At 46.4% G+C, this 23714-nt stretch overlaps 1 protein-coding gene across 1 annotated transcript; it reads right to left on the bottom strand.

Annotated features, from left to right (window-relative positions):
- Positions 1–10247: 10247 nt before the first annotated feature.
- Positions 10248–22845, bottom strand: FKBP6 (FKBP prolyl isomerase family member 6 (inactive)). The gene is made up of 8 exons (XM_053457112.1): positions 22761–22845; positions 19647–19764; positions 18241–18330; positions 14302–14504; positions 14087–14206; positions 12626–12820; positions 10976–11085; positions 10248–10425 (listed from the first exon to the last, which is right to left on the bottom strand). The coding sequence occupies exons 1-8, from the start codon at positions 22836–22838 to the stop codon at positions 10341–10343; spliced, it is 999 nt and encodes a 332-aa protein (XP_053313087.1). The 5' UTR covers positions 22839–22845; the 3' UTR covers positions 10248–10340.
- Positions 22846–23714: the final 869 nt, after the last annotated feature.

Here is a 23714-nt window from a genome sequence, read left to right as displayed (position 1 = left end):
TTCCTCCAGCAGTTTGTCGTGGTCTATTTAGACGACATCCTCATTTACTCTACAGACTTGCCTTCTCATCGCGAACAGGTCTGTCGTGTACTGTCCCGTCTTCGGCAACACGGATTATTTGCTAAATTAGAGAAGTGCGTCTTCGAGACTCGCAAAGTGACGTTTTTGGGGTACGTTATCACTCCTGAGGGGTTCGACATGGATCCATCCAAAGTTCAAGCAATCAAGGACTGGCCGCAGCCCGGGAGCCTCAAGGCTCTTCAACGTTTCCTTGGATTTGCCAACTATTATCGGCGTTTTATTCGCAACTACTACAAGATCGTTGCACCTCTAACGGACTTGACAAAGAAAGGTGCCAAAGTCGCGGAGTGGTCTTCGGAGGCAGTGTCTGCATTCACTATTCTCAAGGAGAGATTCACGTCTGCCCCGGTGCTACGGCATCCCAACCCGCATCTACCGTTTGTCCTGGAAGTAGATGCTTCGGAATCTGGGGTTGGTGCCGTTCTCTCTCAACGCGCATCATACAGCGGACCACTGCACCCTTGTGGGTACTTCTCTCGGCACTTTTCTGCGGCTGAGAGGAACTATGACATCGGGAATAAGGAGTTATTGGCATCCTTGCTTTGGAGGAGTGGCGTCACCTGCTGGAGGGAGCCTCTGTACCTACCTTAATTTTGACAGATCACAAGAACCTCCAGTACATGGAATCTGCGAAATGCCTCAATCCACGCCAGGCTAGATGGGCCTTGTTTCTATCCCGATTTCCGTTTGTGTTGACGTATCGTCCAGGCTCTAAGAACACCAAGGCGGATGCATTGTCCCGTATGCATACGCGACCAGAGGAGGAGAATGGGGAACCCGAACCCATTATTCCCCCTGCCAAGGTCATCGCTGCCATTCATCTACGTGGGTATACTCCCCTGCTGGATCGTATTTCTCGCTTTCAAGGACAAGCTCCGCCCTCCTTACCTCCTGGGAAACTATTTGTGCCTCCTAGCTTACGCACCCTTGTGCTACGCACGCTTCATGGCGCTAGAACCTCGGGACATTCTGGAGTAGCGCGCACCAAGGACCTGATTTCTCGAGCTTTTTGGTGGCCCCACTGGGGGAGGGACACTACAGCCTTCGTCCACTCATGCACCAAATGCGCTGCCAATAAGTCCTGTCATACACGTCCTGCTGGACTACTTCAGCCACTCCCTTGTCCCTCGGTTCCTTGGACTCATGTGGCCATGGACTTTATTGTCGAGCTGCCTCCTTCAAAGGGCCATACCGTGATTCTCGTGGTGGTTGACCGCTTTTCAAAGATGGCTCATTTTATCCCGCTTAAGAAGCTTCCCAACGCCTCTACTTTGGCGGATGTGTTCATCCGGGACATCGTTCGCCTGCACGGCGTACCGTCTGGGATTGTGTCGGACAGAGGGACCCAGTTGTTACTAGATTCTGGCGCGACTTTACTAAGTCCTTGGGAATCACCTTGGCTTTCTCCTCTGCGTATCACCCTCAGACGAACGGCCTGGTGGAGAGGACTAATCAGCACCTAGAACAGTACTTGCGCCTCTTTATTAATGACCACCAGGATGACTGGGCCGGTCTACTGCCGTTCGCTGAATTTGCGAGGAACAACACACTCCAGGAGGCTACCAGGATCTCTCCGTTTTTCTGCCTTTATGGCCTCCACCCGCAGTCTCTCCCAGGGACTTTACCGGTTTCACCTGTTCCAGATCTGGAGGAGAGACTCGCTTCCATCCGTGCCACCTGGGCCTCTGTTCACTCCGCCCTGGAACGTGCTGCTCAGCTCCAGCAGAGACAGGCCAACAAGAAGCGGTCTCCCAATCCCTCGTACCAACCCGGTGATAGGGTTTGGTTGTCCACGCGGTTCCTGAGACTCCGGGTTCCTTCTATGAAATTGGCTCCGCGTTTTATTGGGCCCTTTCCGGTTCTACGCCGGATTAATCCGGTGGCGTACGAACTCTCGCTCCCCAGAACGCTTCGTATTCCTCGGGTATTTCACGCCTCCTTGCTGAAACCTCTAGTCTGCAACCAGTATACCCGAGGGGCACAGTCTACTGCTGAGACTTCCAGGAGGGGTTTGGAGAGTCATATCCCCCAGGCCATTCTTGATTCCCGGCGGCAACAAGGCAGTCTACAGTACCTACGTTCCTGGGTACCAGCGGCACGCCTTTCAGTACCACAATTGATACGTGCCTTCCACGCAAGACGCCCTTCTCGTCCTGGTGGTCGCCCTGAGGGCGCCCTTTTGAGAGGGGGTACTGTTACTCACCTGTCCTCGGTTCCCACGTTGCCGCAACAGCCGCCGCGGAGGAGAGGGAGACCCCCCTCCAACGCATGATTACCTCCACAGCAGCCACCACGGAGGAGAGGGAGACCCCCCTCCTACGCACGGTCACCTCCACAGCAGCCGCCACGGAGGAGAGGGAGACCTCCCTCCAACGCACGGCCACCTCCGCAGCAGCCACCACGGAGGAGAGGGAGACCCCCCTCCAATGCACGGCCACCTCCGCAGCAGCCCCCACGGAGGAGAGGGAGACCCCCCACCGCACGGCCACCTCCGCAGCAGCCACCACGAGGGAGACCCCCCTCCACCGCAAGGCCGCTTCCTCTGAAGTGCCGCGCAGGAGAGGCAGACCTCCTGGTACACGGCGTCCTGCTGCTGCGCATGCGCGACCTCTAGTGGCGAACTCACATACTGGAGGAATTTATGAAGGGAGATTACGCCATCCACAAGATGGCCGCGAGTCACAGACACCGGAAGTGATGTCATGAGGGGCTGATGGGAGATTCAGACTTCCTCCGCGGTTCTCCATTTAAACCCCTCAGACCAGTTTCACCTTGCCTTCTGATGGTCGTCTATGCCTTGTGCTAGCACCCAGATAGCGTTTACCTGCCTGATTCCTGTGTTTGACCTCGGCTCGCCTGACTACGTTGTTTTCCTGTATCCTGACCTCGGCTTGTTTATCGTTTATCCTGATCTCCTGAATCCTGACTTCGGCTACATTTATCGGCTATCCTGCTCTCCGGAATCCTGACCTCGCCTTGTCTGAACTTGTTCTGTCTTGGAGTCCTACCTGACTACGGTGTCTCCTATTTACTTGTACGTGACAACATAGCAGAGAATAAGTAATCTGAGTATGTTGTATTTAACACCTCTCTCCCTGAATAATGTAATCTGGCAAAACATAGAGTTTGTAAAACGGGAGGACAAATACCCTTTTATTTATTAACCAGTAAAGTAGATCTGGGTTTTTAGATGTAGTAGATGGTGCTCTCCGGTGGCAGCAGAAATAATTGCTTTTGGGAAGTAGAACATGATTTACTTTCATAATTAAAAACAAGACCTACAGTGCCCTTCACTGATATCCTTCAAAATTTTGAGCCTGGAGAAGTTGCATTTTCAGTTGAATTTGGGGAAACCACTTGAAGCATTCATTGTGTTGAGCCATTTAAATTGCTTTTGATTTGTTAATTGACTGCACTCATTAATGTTTATTTATGGAAATAGTCTTATATTTATGAATATGGTAAGAAAAAAAGCCCTACTAAATGAGAAAGAGGGAAATAATGGTTGAAAAGACAGTCCTGTAGCATAATATGCATTCCATTCGCTTTTGATGAAATATGGAGAACATAAGTGGCAGTCTGCTGCATTTTCATCAGGTGTCTCTTTTTGGGGTGGGGGCACAGGTAAACAATGCAAATGAAAATACTGTACTTTCCGGCGTATAAGACGATGCCCAACTTTTCCAGTTAAAATAAAGAGTTTGGGCTATACTCGCCGTATAAGACTACCCCTCTACCCAGTATACAACAACCAGCCAATCATGGCAAGTGATGTACCTTACCGTGATTGGCTGGTTGTTGTATACAATGCCTGCTTGGATTGGGTGGGTCAGCTGACCCTAACATATGCCTGTCCACACACACACACACACACACACACACATGTATAGACATACACTGCCCTCACACACCCCTTCCTTTACGCACATATACACGTACACACCAGCTTACAAACACACATATACACATACACTGCCTTTACACACACCTGTCCATACACATACACTGCCCTTACAGACATATACATACATACACTGCCCTTACAAACTGTCAGGGTTCCACCCTACTAGCCTGGACCATGGATGATTTGTTTTGCTGTAATGTCCTGCTGCTTCCACTAGTGGCCACCCTCCCCCTCCCTCTGGAGTGCTCAGGATCAGATTACCAGGTCAGCTGGGTCTGATCACCTGAGTGGAACCTGCCTTTATTAACCTGCCCTGCCCTGTAGTCAGGGCCTTTGCATTGAAGTGCATGGACCGCTCTGCTTTGGCCCTGTACCGTGAACTACCCGTGGCTTGTTCCTGAGCTACCTGCCTGTACCTGAGCTACCTGCCTGTACCTGAGCTACCACCAGCCCTGCCAGTGGCTTCCTGCCGTCAGCTCACCCAGTGGGCCACCGTACCAGTCAGCCCTGCCAGTGGGCTTCCTGCCGTCAGCCCACCCAGTGGGCCTCCGTACCCGTCAGCCCTGCCAGTGGGCTTCCTGCCGTCAGCCCACCCAGTGGGCCTCCGTACCCGTCAGCCCACCCAGTGGGCCTCCATAACCGTCAGCCCTGCCAGTGGGCATCCTGCATAGAGACTACTGCCTTTACTTGCTGGTGATATCCTACATCAATACAGTACCTTTCCTCGTATTCTGTTGTGCCGTGTGTTATTTCGCCTGTCCGTACCACATCACTTACCGCCATGCATCGTGGGGTGCAAACAGAACCCCTTGTATCCCCTGCTACTGGGCTCCTACCCGACCTGCTTACCAGGGTCCTGACAGAATGCAAAGGCCATACCAAGGAGTCCGCGGGGATTACCGCAGTTCTGGAAGTACTGGCGGAGTGTCTTCTCCAGATCTGTAAATCTGTACGGACTGTGTTAGAATCTGATAGCACCAAACCGAAGCCAAAGACTGTGACCACAGGTAAGAAAGCTCCAAAGAAGAGCTTCAAGCGTGAGCCACTTACCAAGGAGGAAAAACAGAAAAGACGAGAGGACAACCTATGCTATTATTGTGGAGAGGCTGGTCATAGGATTATGTATTGTCCGTTGAAACCAGCCAAACCATCTGCAACCCATTCAGACAAACCCCGTGCCCAGGAACCTGCATGTAAAGAGAATGCAGCAAAGCTGGAGCACACCCTGTCGCTTCCCCCGAATGGCGATCCAAGGGTTAACCAACTCCCGGTACCTGAACTACCTACGTCGTCTGAAGTCATGTCAGATGACCTCCAGACCATGTCTGACGACCCTGACTGGTCTGACATGGACGATGCTTCTTCTGAGGCTGTTATAACGGACAAACCCGAGAACGAGAACACCATGTCTGTTGGTGCGGTTGGGACCACCACTCCCATCACTCACAGGAGTAAGAACGGGAGACTCCAAACCGCAAGACACTCCCTTGGGGCTCCTGGTTATGTCCTAGCAACCAATGGGACAATCGTGCACAGAAAGGTGCTGAAATATTATGAGCAACATCTTCGTGATCAAACAGCTGGTAGGCGTTCCTCCATTCCTGCCTCCACACAGTCCAGTCCCGGTATTAGTCAACACCACTCAGAGGGATACAGTGTACAGGGGGTATTCCTATCCCCTGGTGAATGCTTGCCTTGCCCGACTTCTGTACTTACCACGACGTTCGCATCTGTGCCACCAGTGGCTAAGGTCCGGAACACCCAGGCCAGCACACCTGAGGCGCTGCCACCAGACCGTGTAGTGGCTTCCAATGGAACTGTCATACGCCGTGAAGATCAGCATGTGTTTGAGGAAGCGCTACGTGCCAGAACTAGGCTGTCCCGCCACAGACGGTGACGCTACAGCCATACGCAGTCCTACGAGCACCCAGAGGTTGCTCCTTGCGGTGGGGATATGTCAGGGTTCCACCCTACTAGCCTGGACCATGGATGATTTATTTTGCTGTAATGTCCTGCTGCTTCCACTAGTGGCCACCCTCCCCCTCCCTCTGGAGTGCTCAGGATCAGATTACCAGGTCAGCTGGGTCTGATCACCTGAGTGGAACCTGCCTTTATTAACCTGCCCTGCCCTGTAGTCAGGGCCTTTGCATTGAAGTGCATGGACCGCTCTGCTTTGGCCCTGTACCGTGAACTACCCGTGGCTTGTTCCTGAGCTACCTGCCTGTACCTGAGCTACCACCAGCCCTGCCAGTGGGCTTCCTGCCGTCAGCTCACCCAGTGGGCCTCTGTACCAGTCAGCCCTGCCAGTGGGCTTCCTGCCGTCAGCTCACCCAGTGGGCCTCCGTACCAGTCAGCCCTGCCAGTGGGCTTCCTGCCGTCAGCCCACCCAGTGGGCCTCCGTACCAGTCAGCCCACCCAGTGGGCCTCCGTACCCGTCAGCCCTGCCAGTGGGCTTCCTGCCGTCAGCCCACCCAGTGGGCCTCCGTACCCGTCAGCCCTGCCAGTGGGCTTCCTGTCGTCAGCCCACCCAGTGGGCCTGCGTACCCGTCAGCCCTGCCAGTGGGCTTCCTGCCGTCAGCCCACCCAGTGGGCCTGCGTACCCGTCAGCCCTGCCAGTGGGCTTCCTGCCGTCAGCCCACCCAGTGGGCCTCCGTACCAGTCAGCCCACCCAGTGGGCCTGCGTACCCGTCAGCCCTGCCAGTGGGCTTCCTGCCGTCAGCCCACCCAGTGGGCCTCCGTACCAGTCAGCCCACCCAGTGGGCCTCCGTACCCGTCAGCCCTGCCAGTGGCTTCCTGCCGTCAGCTCACCCAGTGGGCCACCGTACCAGTCAGCCCTGCCAGTGGGCTTCCTGCCGTCAGCCCACCCAGTGGGCCTCCGTACCCGTCAGCCCTGCCAGTGGGCTTCCTGCCGTCAGCCCACCCAGTGGGCCTCCGTACCCGTCAGCCCACCCAGTGGGCCTCCATAACCGTCAGCCCTGCCAGTGGGCATCCTGCATAGAGACTACTGCCTTTACTTGCTGGTGATATCCTACATCAATACAGTACCTTTCCTCGTATTCTGTTGTGCCGTGTGTTATTTCGCCTGTCCGTACCACATCACTTACCGCCATGCATCGTGGGGTGCAAACAGAACCCCTTGTATCCCCTGCTACTGGGCTCCTACCCGACCTGCTTACCAGGGTCCTGACACAAACACACACACATACACATACCGTATTGGCTCGGATATAGGCCGCCCCCGTATATAGGCCGCACCCTAAAAGTTTGGTGCTTTTTTAAAGAAAAAGTTTTTTTTCTTTAAAAAAGCACCAAAAAAAACATGCTGCCACTGTCCTCCCTCCCCGAGAAATGCTACCACTGTCCTCCCCCCCGAGATACGCTGCCGCTGTCCTCCCTCCCCGCGATACGCTGCCGCTGTCCTCCCTCCCCGCGATACGCTGCCGCTGTCCTCCCTCCCCGCGATCCGCTGCGCTCCCTCCCCGCGATCCGCTGCCCTCCCTCCCCGCGATCCGCTGCCCTCCCTCCCCGAGATCCGCTGCCCTCCCTCCCCGAGATCCGCTGCCCTCCCTCCCCGAGATCCGCTGCCCTCCCTCCCCGAGATCCGCTGCCCTCCCTCCCCGAGATCCGCTGCCGCTGTCCTCCTCTGCCCCCCCTCCTCGACTTACCGGAGCAGACTCCCGGGTGTCTTCAGGGCCGGCGAGGGACATCTACGCAATACGCGTATGCAACTTCCGGTACCGTTACCGGAAGTTGCATTTGCGTATTGCGTAAATGTCTCCCGCCGGCCCCGCAAGACACCCGGGAGTCTGCTCCGGTAAGTCGGGGGTGGGCAGAGGTAAAACGCTTAGATAACCTCCCGTGCCGGCACCCCCCCCCCCGTGGGAAGTGCTGGCAGGGGAGGCTGTCTGAGCGTATCGGGGAGAAGGATGCAGGTCCCCTGCACCGCTGCGGGGGATCTGTATCTTAACCCCGCTGCCTGCCCGGCGCCCGGGACTGCATGTCCCGGGCGTCGGGCGCTAGACCCCGAATATAGGCCGCACCCCCACTTTAAAAACTTAAAGTGGGGGAAAAAAGTGCGGCCTATATTCGAGCCAATACGGTATATATACACATGCTAACATTGATACACTGCCCTCACCACACACCCCTGCCTCTACACACACACATACATACATATATATATACATACACACATATACACACACCAACTTACAAATACCTTACACACACATATATACACATACACTGCACTTACACTCCTTTCTCCCCATCTCTTACCTTTCTCATCTTCTATCTTCCATCCAGTTGTGGGAGCGTGAGGTCTGTCATTTCAGACCTCTGCTTTACTGCTCCCTCATCACTACGCACCGACAATTGATGCCGAGCACCGGGATATGATGTCATCCCCGCGCTCGGCATCAATAGCCGGCACGTAGTGATTAGGGAGCACGGAAGCCGAGGTCTGAAGTGCCAGACCTCGAGCTCCCTAATGTTGGGCTAGTTAGAGGGAGGTCGTGATCTCCCCAACCAGCCCTGCTCATCGGGTGCCCGCTGATCAGGGCTAGTTGGGGAGATCACGATCTTGCACCTACCTCGGCGGGGCCCTGAAGACCGGCCCTGGGGAGGTGGCTTCTCCGCTCGCCCCTCCCCTAGAGATAGGTGGCTTCGTGGGGAATCGTGATTCTCTGGCTCGGTAAGTTTCAGTACCCGGCATATAAAACGACCCCCGACTTTTGAGAAGATTTTCACGGGTTAAAAAGTCGTCTTATACGCCGGAAAATACGGTAAGTATTTAAATATGCATTCTATGTTGGTGGGGCTGTGTGACACAATTAGACTGTTCTTTAAACGTATGCATTATGTATATAATAAAATCGAGAACCCGGGAAACAAGTTAGTTGCATAAATGATATGTTTAATAACAAAACGTCTCATAATATTCTTGATCCTATGGCCACCCACAATAGGGAGACAAGAGTGGGATTAGTGGTCACAGGCAAGGTACAGCATGTGCTCCCAACCCCAGGTACACAGATGCTGAATATTCTTCAATCAAAGAAATATACAGAAAAAAAAACACTTGAGAGGATCAATCTTATGATTACAATACACAGAATATTTTGCTACAACCATGTAGCACACTAAGGGTAAAATACCCTACAAAAGAAACAAGAATGACATGCACATATGTTATGCATATAACAAAACAAGCACTAGGGAAACATGTTTTTTGTTTTCTACATACGCTGCCCCAGCCATCCACGTCTGAATTATGTGAGAACTACTGGAACCTGTATAGCACTCGACTCTCTACTTTGTAGGCTGTAACTCAGTGACACAAGGTGCCATGGATAAACACCAATGTTACAATCACTGTTGGCTATAGAAGAAAAACAAAAAAGGAGAATTAAATTATTATAACACGACACTCAGAATACACAGAAAATCTCACTGCTTATTTACAAATATTACATGCATTATATGACAAACTGGCTGTTCATATTGTATTTTCAATCCAGAACTCTAGATATAGTCAGTGGTAACATACCAAAGCAGCACTTCGATGGAAACTAGAGAATGAAAAATTTAATTAAATGGGCAAATTTAAGCCCACTACTACACTAAACATATTTATGTTGCTTTATATTAATCAGTGGACAGTAGAGGATGGTGAAAGATCCTTTTAGTGGGTGCAGACTAAGTTGATTTAGAACTGAATCTTACACTCACTTATATCAAATGTGCACAAAAACCTAGTTAAATATCAATATGTGAAAATACATAACCCCTAAGGAGGAAGGATGTAACGTCTCCAGTGGGAGCCACTTCAATGCATTTGTGACTGTTAGTACTGTCAATATTGCCCTTGGGAGCGATCATTGTCCCTCTCTGCCTCACTGAGACAGAGAGGCAAAGAACGGTACTATGATGACTAGAAAATCAGTTTGTTTTTTTAGTTGCTTGATCACTATTATAGAGCAAAGCCTTTGCACATATGCTTCTTTTTTAACATTTCGGGTTGGGGGGAAATTTCTTAATACAGAAGCACATATTTAGGATACAAATAAACAAAAAATTGGATGTACATGATTATATGTTTTCCCCCCCATCTATACCGGCTATATATTTTTTCTTCTTTTTAAAGTCCTTAAAGGTCTAATGTGTTTAATACAACATTCTAACCTCCTTGATAACCAATGACATAACAGGTACATCACAAAAATGTCGCTAAAAAAACAGTAACATACCTGGTACATCATGGGTTAAAACTGGTGCTGCAGCTCTGATCGATCTGGGGATCACAAGGAGAAGGCTGTCTATTGACAATTAAGTAAGTTGTGAATTCAGATTACCTTTATCCTGATGTAGCTGCAGAGGATTGTTGAGCAAACATGCGGTAGCACATCAATCTCTGCTCAGCCTTGTAGTCCTCGTAGCAGCTGCTTACAAAACACAAAAAGACTTTTAAAAGCATAAAACAGAGAAACACGGATTATTTTACAGAAATATTTTCTCTTAAGTCTTATTGGGCGAAATGCACCTACTGCAGATTAGCCTGCTAGACTTCGGTACTTCAGGATCTGCACCAACCACGCTATCTTTGCGTGGGTTTTCAGTCGGAACGTTAAAAACGTGCCAGACCTTATGACACAGAGGTGCATATAAAAGGGTTTTTATATTCTAGTCCACTTCCAGGAATTAATTTTTTTTGCTGTTGCAGCAGCAGAGTCCCGTAAAAAAGGAGTATTAACCTCTAAAATGCCCCAGAGTTAAAGTACTTCTGCATGTTGAGGTGTCCAAAATCCCTCATAAGAAGTGTGAGAGTCTGATTGATAACTACAAGAAGTGCTTGACTAAAGTTATTGATTCCAAGTAACACAATTGGGTATTTCTTTGCAGAGGGGCAATACTTCTTCACACAGCTATATACGTTATTATGAAGACACAAACTTCACCAACGCTACCTATTATTAACATTGGGACACGCACCTTGCCAGCCTCTTCAGTTCGCTGTTAATCTCGAGATTGAATGGCTCCATCTTCTGTGCGGCCAATAAAAACTCTTTGGCCTTCTCATATTCTCTCATTTCCAGATAGGCCTTAGTGGTAGAAGAAACAAGTTAATCAATACAACTGTGCTCCCATGTAATTTAATGAGAACCATGAAATAGCCAAATATTAACCCTTTCAAGTAGGGCTGCAACTAACAATTATTTTCATAATTGATTAGTTGGCCGATTATTTTTTCGATTAATCGGATAATAAAAAAAACAATATGCATTTTTTTGTTTATTTCAAATAATTTCATGAACAAACTGGGTGTTAAAAACAAACATCAGAATTAAAAACTTAAAATTGACATCAACGTGTGTCATTGTATCTCATTATCACCATGGCATTTCTCTAATCAACTTCCTATTTTACCGACATAATAATACATTATATTTTAAAAGGTACAAGAACATAATATTTCTCAAACTAGGTTTTATTACCTAAAAAATTTTTACTAGTAAATATTAACTGACATGTAAACTATGTTTTCATATTTAATAAAAACTACGATTGAGAAAAATGCATTTCTTGTGCTTATTTTCTTTTACTTTCCAACCAGTTATGCACATCCGGCCCCCGGCTTGCCACTCTGCCTCCCAGATATGCATTATACCCCCAGAATTGCCACTATGACCCCCCCTCTCCGGACTTGCCCCCCGTGCTCCAGACTCCCTGGTGTCTAGTGGGTGAACGTCTGCGCGATGGGCATAGATAAACCTCTGCTGGTGGCCGGCACTTGCGCTGGAGCTTCTATGAGCACCGGAAGATCATGTGACGCTGGTGCTCCACCATAGACCCCCCGGCGGAAGTGGAGGGCAGTAGCGGAGGATGTCTGTGCGCATCACACAGACGCCCACCGGCTGCCGGAAAGTAAGATCCAGGTCCCCTGCAGCGCTGCTCATTGAGTGCGCAGGTAGGACTTTTCTTTTTGAACCATATTCTTCTGTATACTCCATTATTTGGTATGAAAAAAATGTTTTGTTTTTTTACAGTTTAAGATCTTATAAATTGTACACAGCATGTGCAAATAATAGCCCAAAATGTATTGATATACCTGTCCTGAGTTTTGGGATACACCTTGTGCCTGGGAATTTAATTTATTTTGACAGTTGTAGGGCAAATATTAAAGTGCACATATTTACCCCAAATCGTAATTTTTTCTTTTTTTTTTAAATGTGACTTAAGAAAATGATTACGCAAACCTTATTAAAATGTTTGCACAATTGTGTCTTTAAAGACAGAGACCCCTTACTTACTTGCCAATGCCCACTTCCCCCTGGACACATTCTCTATTTTGTTTACTATTAATCCAGCCTTTTGGTGCATACACATATACTATTTGGTGCATACACCGGTGCCAAGTGCTGAACGGCATCAACCCTCTCCCGTTGGCCTTTAAATTAGCCACTGACATTTGTAAGATATTACAGGGTTGGCAAGGACTTTTTTACTTCTAGACAAATAGAGCAGTGAGAAGAAACATGCAAAGCAGTTGGAGAAACACACAAAATAATGTTCTTGTATTAAAACGCATAACCCAGTAAACGTGTAATCTAGCCTCTGTTACATACACATAAATTCTCTAACCTGCCCACAGCGGTACAATGCCTTGGTGTTCTTGCTGTCAATGGCCAGTGCTTTTTCTCCCCATTTAAGGGCACGAGGAGGACGTTCCAGCTTCAGATAAGTAATTGACAAATTTAAATTCACAAACAAACGAGCTGAATCTAAGGGCCTACAATCCTCCTCACAAGAGGGTAGGCGAGCCAGCACTGAATAGGCCTAGAACAGAGAGAGACTGTAGGTTTAGTCTAGATGTTGGGACAACCAAAGTTAAATTGTTTTCCATGTCCACATAAATCCCAAACCTAAACATCTTGCTTCTTGCCACAATGCTAGACTACGACTCCTTTACCTGTTTCAGGAACCATCTTTTTTTCAAGAAGTACCTGTCCTAGGAATGCTTTCTTACATTAAACAACTACAGGATAAGTCAATTACCTGCTTAGGTGAATCCACTACTGGGTTTCCTCTAAGCACTTAATGGTCCCTGAATGTATATTGTGCAAATTCCAAGAACATTACCTATTTTGTTGTCATATAACATCAGTGAGACATTATCTTCAAGTTACCAAAAGGTTAATCAAAGGCACATATAGAAATAAGTTTTGGCTACAAGTAAATCACAAATTTAAGGAAAATACACTTGGGAATGGCTTATTCTAGCTTCCAATCTTTATTCGCAAGCATAAGGTGCATTCACCCCTACTGACATGCTTCACCAACATAACTTCCATTAGAACCCTATCATCTAGATGCACAGATGAAAGGGGAAAAAAGCTTTGATTGAAATAGAAATACTTTTCCCTAAGTGCCGCCCCACTAGGACATTTCTGGAGGTACCTGATGTTTCATCATACGAATAGTTCTTCTGACCTTGCCTGTAACTTTCTGCAATTCATTGCAAAAATTAAGTGAATTTGGGCTACTAATTTAACAAATTTATATTGGATTAGATGGTGCCCATATAGAGATGGAACACAGCCTTTTCTAAAGGAGCATCATGTAAATCATCTAAATTGTAAGCTCGTTTGAGCAGGGTCCTCCTCACCTATTTCTGTAAGTCAAACTTATGCTATATACTACTTGTAATGTACTGTCTACCCATAGTAAATTGCTACGGAATAGGGTGGCGCTATATAAAACAATACATATTGGAATCCATCTTCCATGAACTCCAGTGCACTTTCCTGCATTTAAATCCATTCAGGCAATTTGGCAGTTAGACTGTCTCATTAAGTGCACCCTTGTCTGCCTCTACTGAAACTAGGAAGCATTTGTACGTACTCTGTGACACTCTCATTCTACTCGACGGGAGCCGAGTTCCTACTAAAATCAAAAGGGGGTAATAGCAACCAATTACATGTATGGCAGCTAAACACGGACATCACATCATATGATCATAACTGAAAAGGTGAGACAGATGCATGGCAGCCTTGCCCTGAGAAAAAAAAAGCATTGTTGGATAATTGCTGAGGGACTGCCTACCCGCTTATATCTATCCTTAGCATCTTCATATCGGTTTCTCTTGAAGAGGTAGTTCCCAAACTCCCTCTCAGTGTTGGCGATCTTGAGTACTGTATCCAGTGGAAATGTCGATTGCTGCTCCTGCACCCCAAAGGCATTAATTATTTCCAAGAACAGTACTCCACGAAACACTTTCTCAACTGTACATACAAGTGAAGATCAATGCTACCTCTTACCAGAGTCAGGTTACAGAAGGAATCTGATTCAGCCGTATCTAGAAAGTCCAACAGCTCGATTTCAAAGAGCAGAGTGGCTGAGGGAGGGATGAGCGGTGGGCAGCCCAAGGTTCCAAAGGCATACTTTGGTGAGAAAAGAAACCTTGACAGTTCACCCCTCTGCATAGTCAGCAATCCGACTTCCATTCCCAAAAGAGTAATGTCTGCAGGAAACAAAGCCTTAAGAAACCTTTATATATATATATATACATATACACACACACATATATATATATACATAGACACACACTAGGGGTGCACCGACATATCGTATCTGTGAACACCGAAATAAAATAAAAAGCCTGAAAATAAGTGGCAGCAGTGCCTCTTGTCCTGCCCAAGGGAAGCAGGAAACCAGTGGAGTCACATAAATGCACATCACTTGAACCTGCTCCGTTCCAGCAGCCGGGCCCCTGCGGAAGTCTGCGAGCGAGAGATCTGCAGTTCAGGTAAGGGGGTGGGGGAGGGTTATGAACGGGTATGCATGATTGAGGGAATGAGTACCTGTGAATGAATGAATGGCGTATATGAATGTTTGTGAATGAGTTAATGAATGAGCGTGTGTGATAGCACTGATGTGTAAGTGGGGAGGGAGGCTGTAAGTGATGTGCAGACCTCATAGTGCAGGCAGCATCAATACACAAGGGGGCAGCTAGCCAGGTTTCAGCATGTATTGGCTGCTTGTGCATGATAGGAGTGATCGCTATATTAAATATATAGGATTTCTAACAATCACACTCCTATCATGCCCAGACATACCCAAATTCCAGCATGTACTGGTTGTCGATATATATATATATAGGGCTGCAACAACTAATCGATAAAATTGATAATAATCGATAATGAAATTCGTTGGCAACGAATTTCATTATCGATTAGTTGAATCGATTATTATCGATTACAAAATGAGGGTTTTTTCAGAGCAAACGCTCTGAAAAATCCCCCTCATTATATAATCCGTTTAGTCTGACTCACCGTCTCACAGCAGCAGCTCCTACTTACTCCCCCTCCCTGTAATCACTGTGACAACTGGCCCCGCCCCTTCCTTCTCCCAGAAGGCCAGAACCACATGGCTGTGACACTCATCTAACTGTAAGTATATGTATATATATATGTGTATGTGTATATATATATATATATATATATATATATATGTGTATATATGTATGTAATATATATATATATATTTGGGCTACTGAAAGTTAGGGGAGGTGGGGGTTAATTTAGGGGCAGTTATGGTTAGTGGGGTGTTTAGGGTTAATTTAGGGGCAGTTATGGTTAATTGGGTGTTTAGGGTTAATTTAGGGGCAGTTATGTTAATAGGGTGTTAGGGTTAATTTAGGAGCAGCTGTGGTTAATGGGGTGTTTGGGGTTAATTTGAGGCAGTTGTGGTTAATGGTGTGTTTAGGGTTAATTTAGGGGATGCTGTGGTTGATGGGGTCTTTAGGGTTAATTTAGGGGATGCTGTGGTTAAGGGGGTGTTAAGGGTTAATTTAGGGGCAGTTATGGTTAATGGGGAGTTTAGGGTTAATTTAGGGGAATCTAAATCCTGGGGGCAGTGAAGTGACATATCTGGGGGTATAAGGCATATACAGTATATAAGGCATATGTGGGGAGGGCAGTGTGGCATGTCTGGGGAGGACAGAGTGGTGTATCAGAGTGTATAAGGCATATCTGGGGGTAGAGTGGCATATCTGGGGTAGAGAAGTGGCATGTCTGGGAGGCAGGGCGGCATGTCTGGGGAGGATGGAGTGGGGTATCAGGGGATATAGGGCGTATCAGGCACAGTGGCAGATGTGGGAGGCAGCGTGGAGTGGCAGATGTGGGAGGCAGCGTGGCATATGTGGGAGGCATTGTGGAGTGGCAGATGTGGGAGGCAGCATGGCGTGGCATATGTGGGGAGGGCAGGGTGGCATGTCTGGGGAGGATGGAGTGGTGTTTCAGGGGGTATAAGGCGTATCAGGCACAGTGGCATGTGGGGGGTAGAGTGGAGTGGCAGATGTGGGAGGCAGCGTGGAGTGGCAGATGTGGGAGGCAGCGTGGTGTGGCAGATGTGGGAGGCAGCGTGGTGTGGCAGATGTGGGAGGCAGCGTGGTGTGGCAGATGTGGGAGGCAGCGTGGAGTGGCAGATGTGGGAGGCAGCGTGGAGTGGCAGATGTGGGAGGCAGCGTGGAGTGGCAGATGTGGGAGGCAGCGTGGAGTGCTGTGGTAGGCAGCGTGGCATATGTGGGGGGGCAGCATGGCATGTCTGGGAGGCAACGTAGCAAGCCTGGGCTCAAATGTGCATATATTGGGGGGCTGGTTGGGAAATAAAGACAAGAAATGTATTATCAAAGTTTTTTTATTCTGCTGTTTGTATTTAACATCATTTGTTTAGTAAATTATTTTAAATAAATGAAAAATTTACATTCATTTTTTTTTTATCCGATTAATCGATTAATCGAAAAAATAATCGGCCAACTAATCGATTATTAAAATAATCGTTAGTTGCAGCCCTATATATATATCGTTATTGATTTTTTTTGTCCAAAGTAACACCATTTTCGGTTTCGGAAAGTGAATGCTGAATTTTCATTTTTGATTTCGGTGCAGAATTTTCATTTCGGGGCATCCCTAATATACACACACAATTTATTTGTATCTTTCATTTTATTTCTAAGGTTCAGTTGTGCTAGATCCTATACACCCACCAAACCCCACTTCCAGACATGGAAGGTGACAGTTGCTTGGGAGCAACCCAGCAGTAGACAAACCTACCAGCGATTGGCAAACTATTCGCTTGAGTGATGCCATATAGCATTAAACAAGTCAATGTGACACATGAAGCAAGTATTGCGGCCACGGTTTCAGTTGTCCTTATATATTTTACACAAACACATAGAGGGACCAGTACCAGGTCCCATACAATTTAATATTTATATCTGCAATATCACAATAGGTCTTAATAGTAAGGTATGTCTTTTTGCAGACAATACATAGGTCTGCAACAGGGTAGACATTCCCGGCGGAAAAAGCTAAATGGCCAGAAATGTAAGTAAATTAAAAGAGTGGGGGCCCAACAGTTTTAAAAAAATGGAATTAGGGTACTGTTCTGTCATTAAAACCAGAGAGGGTCTTGGGTATAACCATTTCTGAGGCCATAAAGGTGAGTAAGTAATACAATAAAAAACCAAGCAGAGTGCTGGGATGTAGAACTAGAGGCATTAGTGGCTTTAAGATGGTAGTTATGTCTCTTTACACGTCTGTGATCAAACCACATCTAGAACATTGGATAAAGTTAGAGAGATGAGGTCTCCAGAAAGGTATTGATATTCCCGGAACAAGTTCGGAGGAGGGCTACTAAAATGGTGAATTGTTTGCATAATAAACATTATCAGGAAAGACAAAAGGAATATATGACAAAAGTACACAGCGAATGTTTATTTCAAAAGGAGAAACTTTGGGATGAGAGGTCATATTCTAAACCTGAAGCTTAAAAGTAATGTAAGGTCACTTTACTACGACAGTGTTAGATAAAATGAATATTTTCCCAGAAGTGGTAGACTCTAACATAGTGAGAGAATTTAAACGTGGCATACGGCTTTCCAGAATCTAAGACGAGATTAAGGACTGATTAAGGTTTGAGCTTTACATCAGGACTAGATTGGCCTAATGGTTCTTATCTGTCGTCAAATTATAAGATAAGGTCTCGTTAAGACTCACTGGAAATTTAATTTTATGATCTGCTGGGAAGGAGATGCTTTCAGCGAAGCAAGGCAAGGGAGCTGGGGGCAGGGAAACAAACTAAATGCTCTGGTGAATCCCTCTTTCCTTTTGGAGCAATACCGGAGTAAGGGTCATCGTATGCATTAAAGTGACCAAGGGCCGGAGTGTATAATTACGTTCCTTTTTTCCCCTCACCTGCACCAAGTTTCATGAGCCTTGGGTTACGTCGATAACAATTGGTGTCAAAAGGTTTGTCAGCATGCTCCAGGTAGCCAGAATACCTCACTGCGGGGACACAAGACTTGTTAGAAGCTCTTTCAGTAAACCGATGGCCATTGTACTGTACATGGTTATACTGGAAGGGCGCAAGAAAGAAAAAACCCACTGAAAAAGCTTGGCAAACTAGTTGTCACAAGGTGGTCATCACATACAAACCTCATTGCTGGCACTGCACGAAGACCATCACAAGTTTTCCCTTAAGCCCGACACTCCTTGCACAAAACATAGCTTTTTATAGTGTTTGCAACAGCCATTCACAGACTAACACATGTTACAGCTAACAGAATTGTAATATAGAAGTTATCCTCAGTATATCCAGAGTTGGGGCGCAATGACATAAAGGGGAAAAAAATATAAAATAGTGTAATAAAGTAAATAATACATTTACAAGTGTAAAGGTGTAAGTACCACTCACACATTAAATATAGTATGACATTTCTTCTAGGGCCTTTTAACTCTCCGGTGTACCCAAAATATCCTCCGATGAAGGAGGGCTCACCTTAATCTAGTTTCTCACAATGCCTTACTTGGTTGCAATAAAGAAATGTATTCTGATATTTTTGGGGACCCTAAAAGCCTTCCAAGAAAAAAAAATACAAAAGGGCTACTGCTGGCTTTTGCAGAATGAACACCTGGAGCATCAGCTTGAAGATATTAGCTCATAATGGATGGATGGATGGATAAGCAGGCACATCCACAAAACGTGAGGTATGCTGCCCCTAGCTCCACAATGCCTCCAACAACGGAAGCATGCATCCGGGGACAGATGTGCCAACTGTGCAGGAGTCGGCGCAATTCCATATTGTTTGTACACCGAGCTACTCCCTACATATTATACTTTGCCTCAAACCACTGGGGAAGAGAAAGGCTTTGCTGCTGTTCCCAGGCTTTCAGGTATTTCAGCCTTTTACGAGATGTTTCTTAAAACTCTTTTGCTGGATTCAAGGTTCAGAGTTGAGACATATATTCCTATTGCTTTTTATTATTATAATATTGCAATTTCCATACACGTCTAGTTCTTTGACTTAGTTTTAAAAGTGGAATGGTTTACTGGAGATGCTGCAGTACATGCCATTACCTAAGGATAGCTCTGCAAAAAAAAAGTCTTCCAAATGCAGTTCCTGACTTAACAAGATTTATTAATAAGAATAAAGCAAAATAATTGGCAAATGCTGTGACAGCGCTACCAAAACAAATGTAACAAAAACAGATATTTGGATTCTCTGTAATGTGACAAGAACGCACAATGGCTGCTTATTCTACTAGTCTTTCTTTGGTATTTTACGGAGCCCTGGTGAAGACAGGACAGAGCTGGCACATACCGATCACTGTTGCATCACAGGGAACTGTCTCCCCACTTCCAGAACGGATCACTTCTTTTAATACCCCCCTGTCTCCAGAAATGTCTTGCATGTGTTGTGCCAGGTGCTGGTACACAGACTAGAGAAATAAAAATGCAATAACGCTTTATACACAGACTAGAGAAATCAAATATGTTATAATGGTGATTCATGAGAACTTTGTAAATTAGTTATACGGGGAAAGATCATCAACATGCTTTATTTCAGGTGCTCTGAAGCCTCACAGTGTCTGTTTGCAACCTCTGCCTTAAAGGAACAGTTAAATACCCTTATTACCCTTATTATATGCACTCTTCACAATGAAAAGACAAAATAACACCTGGCTTAGAGGACTTAGCCCTGTTGCTGCAGCTGCCACCCTTCTCTGTGATCCAACACCTCTTTCCATTTACTTGCTGCTTGATGCAGCCAGCGGCAGAAAGTGCTCTGCTGAAATCAACAGAACTACTTCTGGGCATGGGGTTCCCTGAGCCAAAGTTGGAGTGTGTGGAGAGACTGAATTGTCTCTTTAAATTCATCCCTTCGGACAGCCTTGAAAATAATAAACTACTTTATTCACAATCATAATTTTAAAAATAGGAATTATGTGACTCTGAGAAGAAAAATGTATTTTATAGATGATGCCAGCTGCTCCAATAATTTAGCAAGCGCACAGATGACACCTGACTGAAGTAGCCATGGGAGTTATTGAGCTGGGTACACACTGACTTCAATAGAATACACTAAATAAAATAACAAAAATAATCTATACATGTTAGCTACCTGCAAAAGGGTATGAAGTTCTTGTAATAAGAACCTTAACATGGATTAATAATAAAAAAAAAACAAGATAGCTGGAGTGTCAACTTAACTCCCACCACCCTGCCAAAACAGCAGCAGAGGTTGTCTGCGAGCATTGCACAGACGTTCACCGGCTGCCAGAGAGGAGGATCCAGGTCTCCTGCAGCGCTGCGGGGGATCCTCCTCTCTGGCAGCCAGTGAACGTCTGCGTGATGCACGTTGACAATCTCCGCTGCTGCCGGCAAGTACTTCTACCGGGGTTTCTAGGGTGGAGCAGTCATGAAGATTATGTCACGCCGGCGCTCCGTCATAGAAGCCCCCAAAGGAAGTGCTCTCTGGCAGCCTATGCTGCTGTCGGGAGGATCCAGGTCCCCTGCAGGGCTGCGGGGGATATGGATCTTAGTCTTGTAGACAGATCTCTTGCTCTGAAAAAAACTTGTCTTATAATCGAGCCAATACGGTAATTAAGGAAAAAGAATTTTTTTTAATGAATTCACATGTAAACTATTTTTTCATATTTAATAAAAACTATGATTGACAAAAAAAAATTGCCCTGCCCCCAATTATGCACATCAGCCCCCCAGAAATCCAACCTACCAGTGCATCTCTAGACTTACACCCCATGCTTCAGATTCCCTGGTGTCTAGCAGGGGCAGCGGGTCGAGGTCTGTGCGATGCATCAGGGCTTCTATGACTGGGCACCGGAAGGTCATGTCACACCGATGCTCTGTCATAGAGGCCCGGCAGCAGCGGAGGTTGTCTGTGCACATCCCGCAAACATTCACCGGCTGCGGGAGATACTCCTCTCTGGCAGCCGGTGAACGTTTGCGGGACGCAAACAGACAACCTCCGCTGGGGCTTCTATGGTGGAACACCGGAAGGTCATGTGATGCCAGCCCTCCATCACAGAAGCCCCAGAGGAAGTGTCGGCAGCAGCAGAGGTTGTCTGCACGCATCGCATCAACCTCCACAGACTGCTGGAGAGGAGGATCGAGGTCTCCTGCAGCGCTGCGGGGGACCTGGATCTTAGTCTTGTAGTCTGACCTCTATTTGAGGTCTGATTATAAAACGGCCTCAAATATAATAAGAGGGGTATTTTTCAGCGCATTCGCTTATATAATAATATATATTGCTCTTATAATCGAGCAAAACGGTATTAACTTGCAGTATGGCGGGTGAGCAAAGAGCAACAACCTCAGCCTCTGCTAACCTAACTTTTACTGTCTCACACTCCAACTCCCATCAGTCTGTAACTGCTGCTACTAACAAGTTACAATGGCATCAGCACATTTATATAACGAACACTTGGACCCATCAATCTCAGCCAGAACAATCAACGAGACCACACCCATTTTTGGCAACTTCTACCGATCAGTCATTGCTATGTACCCTCCTACACAGAGCCCCTCCGACTTTACCTCATCAAGGAGCACCAAAACAAGTTTGTAATGGTGGCGACGAATCTAACAAATTTCTGTCATTTTTGCAACTAATTTTCATTTGTTTTGTCGGAGGTCGCCCTTGTCTAATAATCATTGCGTGCTACTCTGCGGTTAGGAAGAATTGCCCACTAAATTGTAAGCTTGCAAGCAGGCCCTTTATACCAAATGTAGCGGTTTGTCTAAGATGTGTAATTTTATCCTTAGAAAGTCTATTAAGTTTATGGTATTTACGCCCTGCAATATGGTACATTCCATCACCAACATGGGCTTTGTGCGCAGTCTGCACAACTTCATGTACTGCATACATTTACTAAAGGGTAATAAAGTATGTATGGGAACTGCAAGCTTTAAAAAAAAGAACAGATTTTAAGTACTTTTACTACCGGGTTTGCCATACAGCATATTTACCCTAAACAATGCATTTCTGAATCTCTTAACCCTTCCTTGGCAAAATATATGGGTTGTACCTGGCAAAATGTTATCTGTCACCTGAACTTAACCAGGTCAACTGGAACGGCCTCTCAAAGGGAAGATATTTCTGGACAACTGTCACTCAAAGGGTTAATGACAAAATATTGCCGCCAAATTGTTTATTTCATTTATTGCCACAGCAATCCACTCAGTTAGTTAGTTAGACCCATGTGGCTCTTTGGGGGCCGAGGGCAGCATGAGAATATCGAGCGTTTTATTCAATGGATCCCTGTAATACGATGAATGTATCATCCTTACGCCAAAAATATACACAATTCAATAGTTTACTTTTTAAGCACCGGCCTGAAGCCCCAATACAGGCTACAGGGGCGAAAATATCCCTCCGCTATATAAAATATGATTTTATATGGATCCGCCTCACCATTCCCTCGGGCGGCCAGCCCCGCGGTGCTGACATATGGCTTCTAAGGCCATTAACCGCTCCAAGAGTTTCCTCCATTTTAGGCGCGCTTCACTACCATCAAACTGAGCGTGCTACTCTTCCCCCGCCTAACGAGCTCGCTCTTCGGCCAATCAGAGCGCCTGCAACCTTCCGGTGACGGCCTGCTGTCAATCAAAATGACCGACAGGTACCGTGCTTGTTGCGTATTTAACAATATGCGCGGGTTCGAAGCGGTGAGGGGGATTTGACTGCATTAAGTCAATGCCTCCATTTTACTTTGCAGTAAATGCTGACTGAAATATTTAAAATTCAGATACAGAGTAGGCTTCTCCAAAAACTCAGAGCACACTTTGGCTGATAATAACGACAGATTATTTCATGGGGTTTGGCTTTAGTAATAGTTTTTTTATGTGACTTTATGAGCCAGTTATATACTTTTCTGCTGTTTTTGTACAGATTATTGTAATATTCAGGCCAGGAACCCTGTGACACACTTTGATTAAACATTCTGAGCGCTTGGGGGTATTATGATTTGTGTATTCCTGTCTGTGAATATAGTTTACATATGACAATTGTGTGAAGAAAAAAAAAAAAACTGGCAAAGATGGTGCCTGTAAAGGTCTGTCTCCATGTGTTATGTGTTGTCCTTCCTACATTTCTAGATGATGGGGTTTTTTATTTTGAGAAGGCCAGGGATAAGACCCAGAACTGAAGAGAAAACATGAGTGAGGAGTTAGAAATGGATGTGTCAGATAATTGATTATTGAGAAGGTTTGATATTGAAGGTTAGAGTCAGAGGTTCAAATCGATGAGTCTAACGTTAAAGGTGTGCATAGTTTTCTCTTCAGCTCCCTTCCTAAATCACTAACACTGGCTGTGGACGCTAGACCGTGAGTGCAAAAAACAACCACGGTGAAATCACTACTAAGTGAT

The sequence above is a fragment of the Spea bombifrons genome, chromosome 2, assembly GCF_027358695.1.
Source record: "Spea bombifrons isolate aSpeBom1 chromosome 2, aSpeBom1.2.pri, whole genome shotgun sequence".
Classification (NCBI taxonomy): domain Eukaryota; kingdom Metazoa; phylum Chordata; class Amphibia; order Anura; family Pelobatidae; genus Spea; species Spea bombifrons.
The sequence above is the reverse complement of the archived record's forward strand: the minus strand, read 5'-3'. Positions and strand labels throughout refer to the sequence as shown.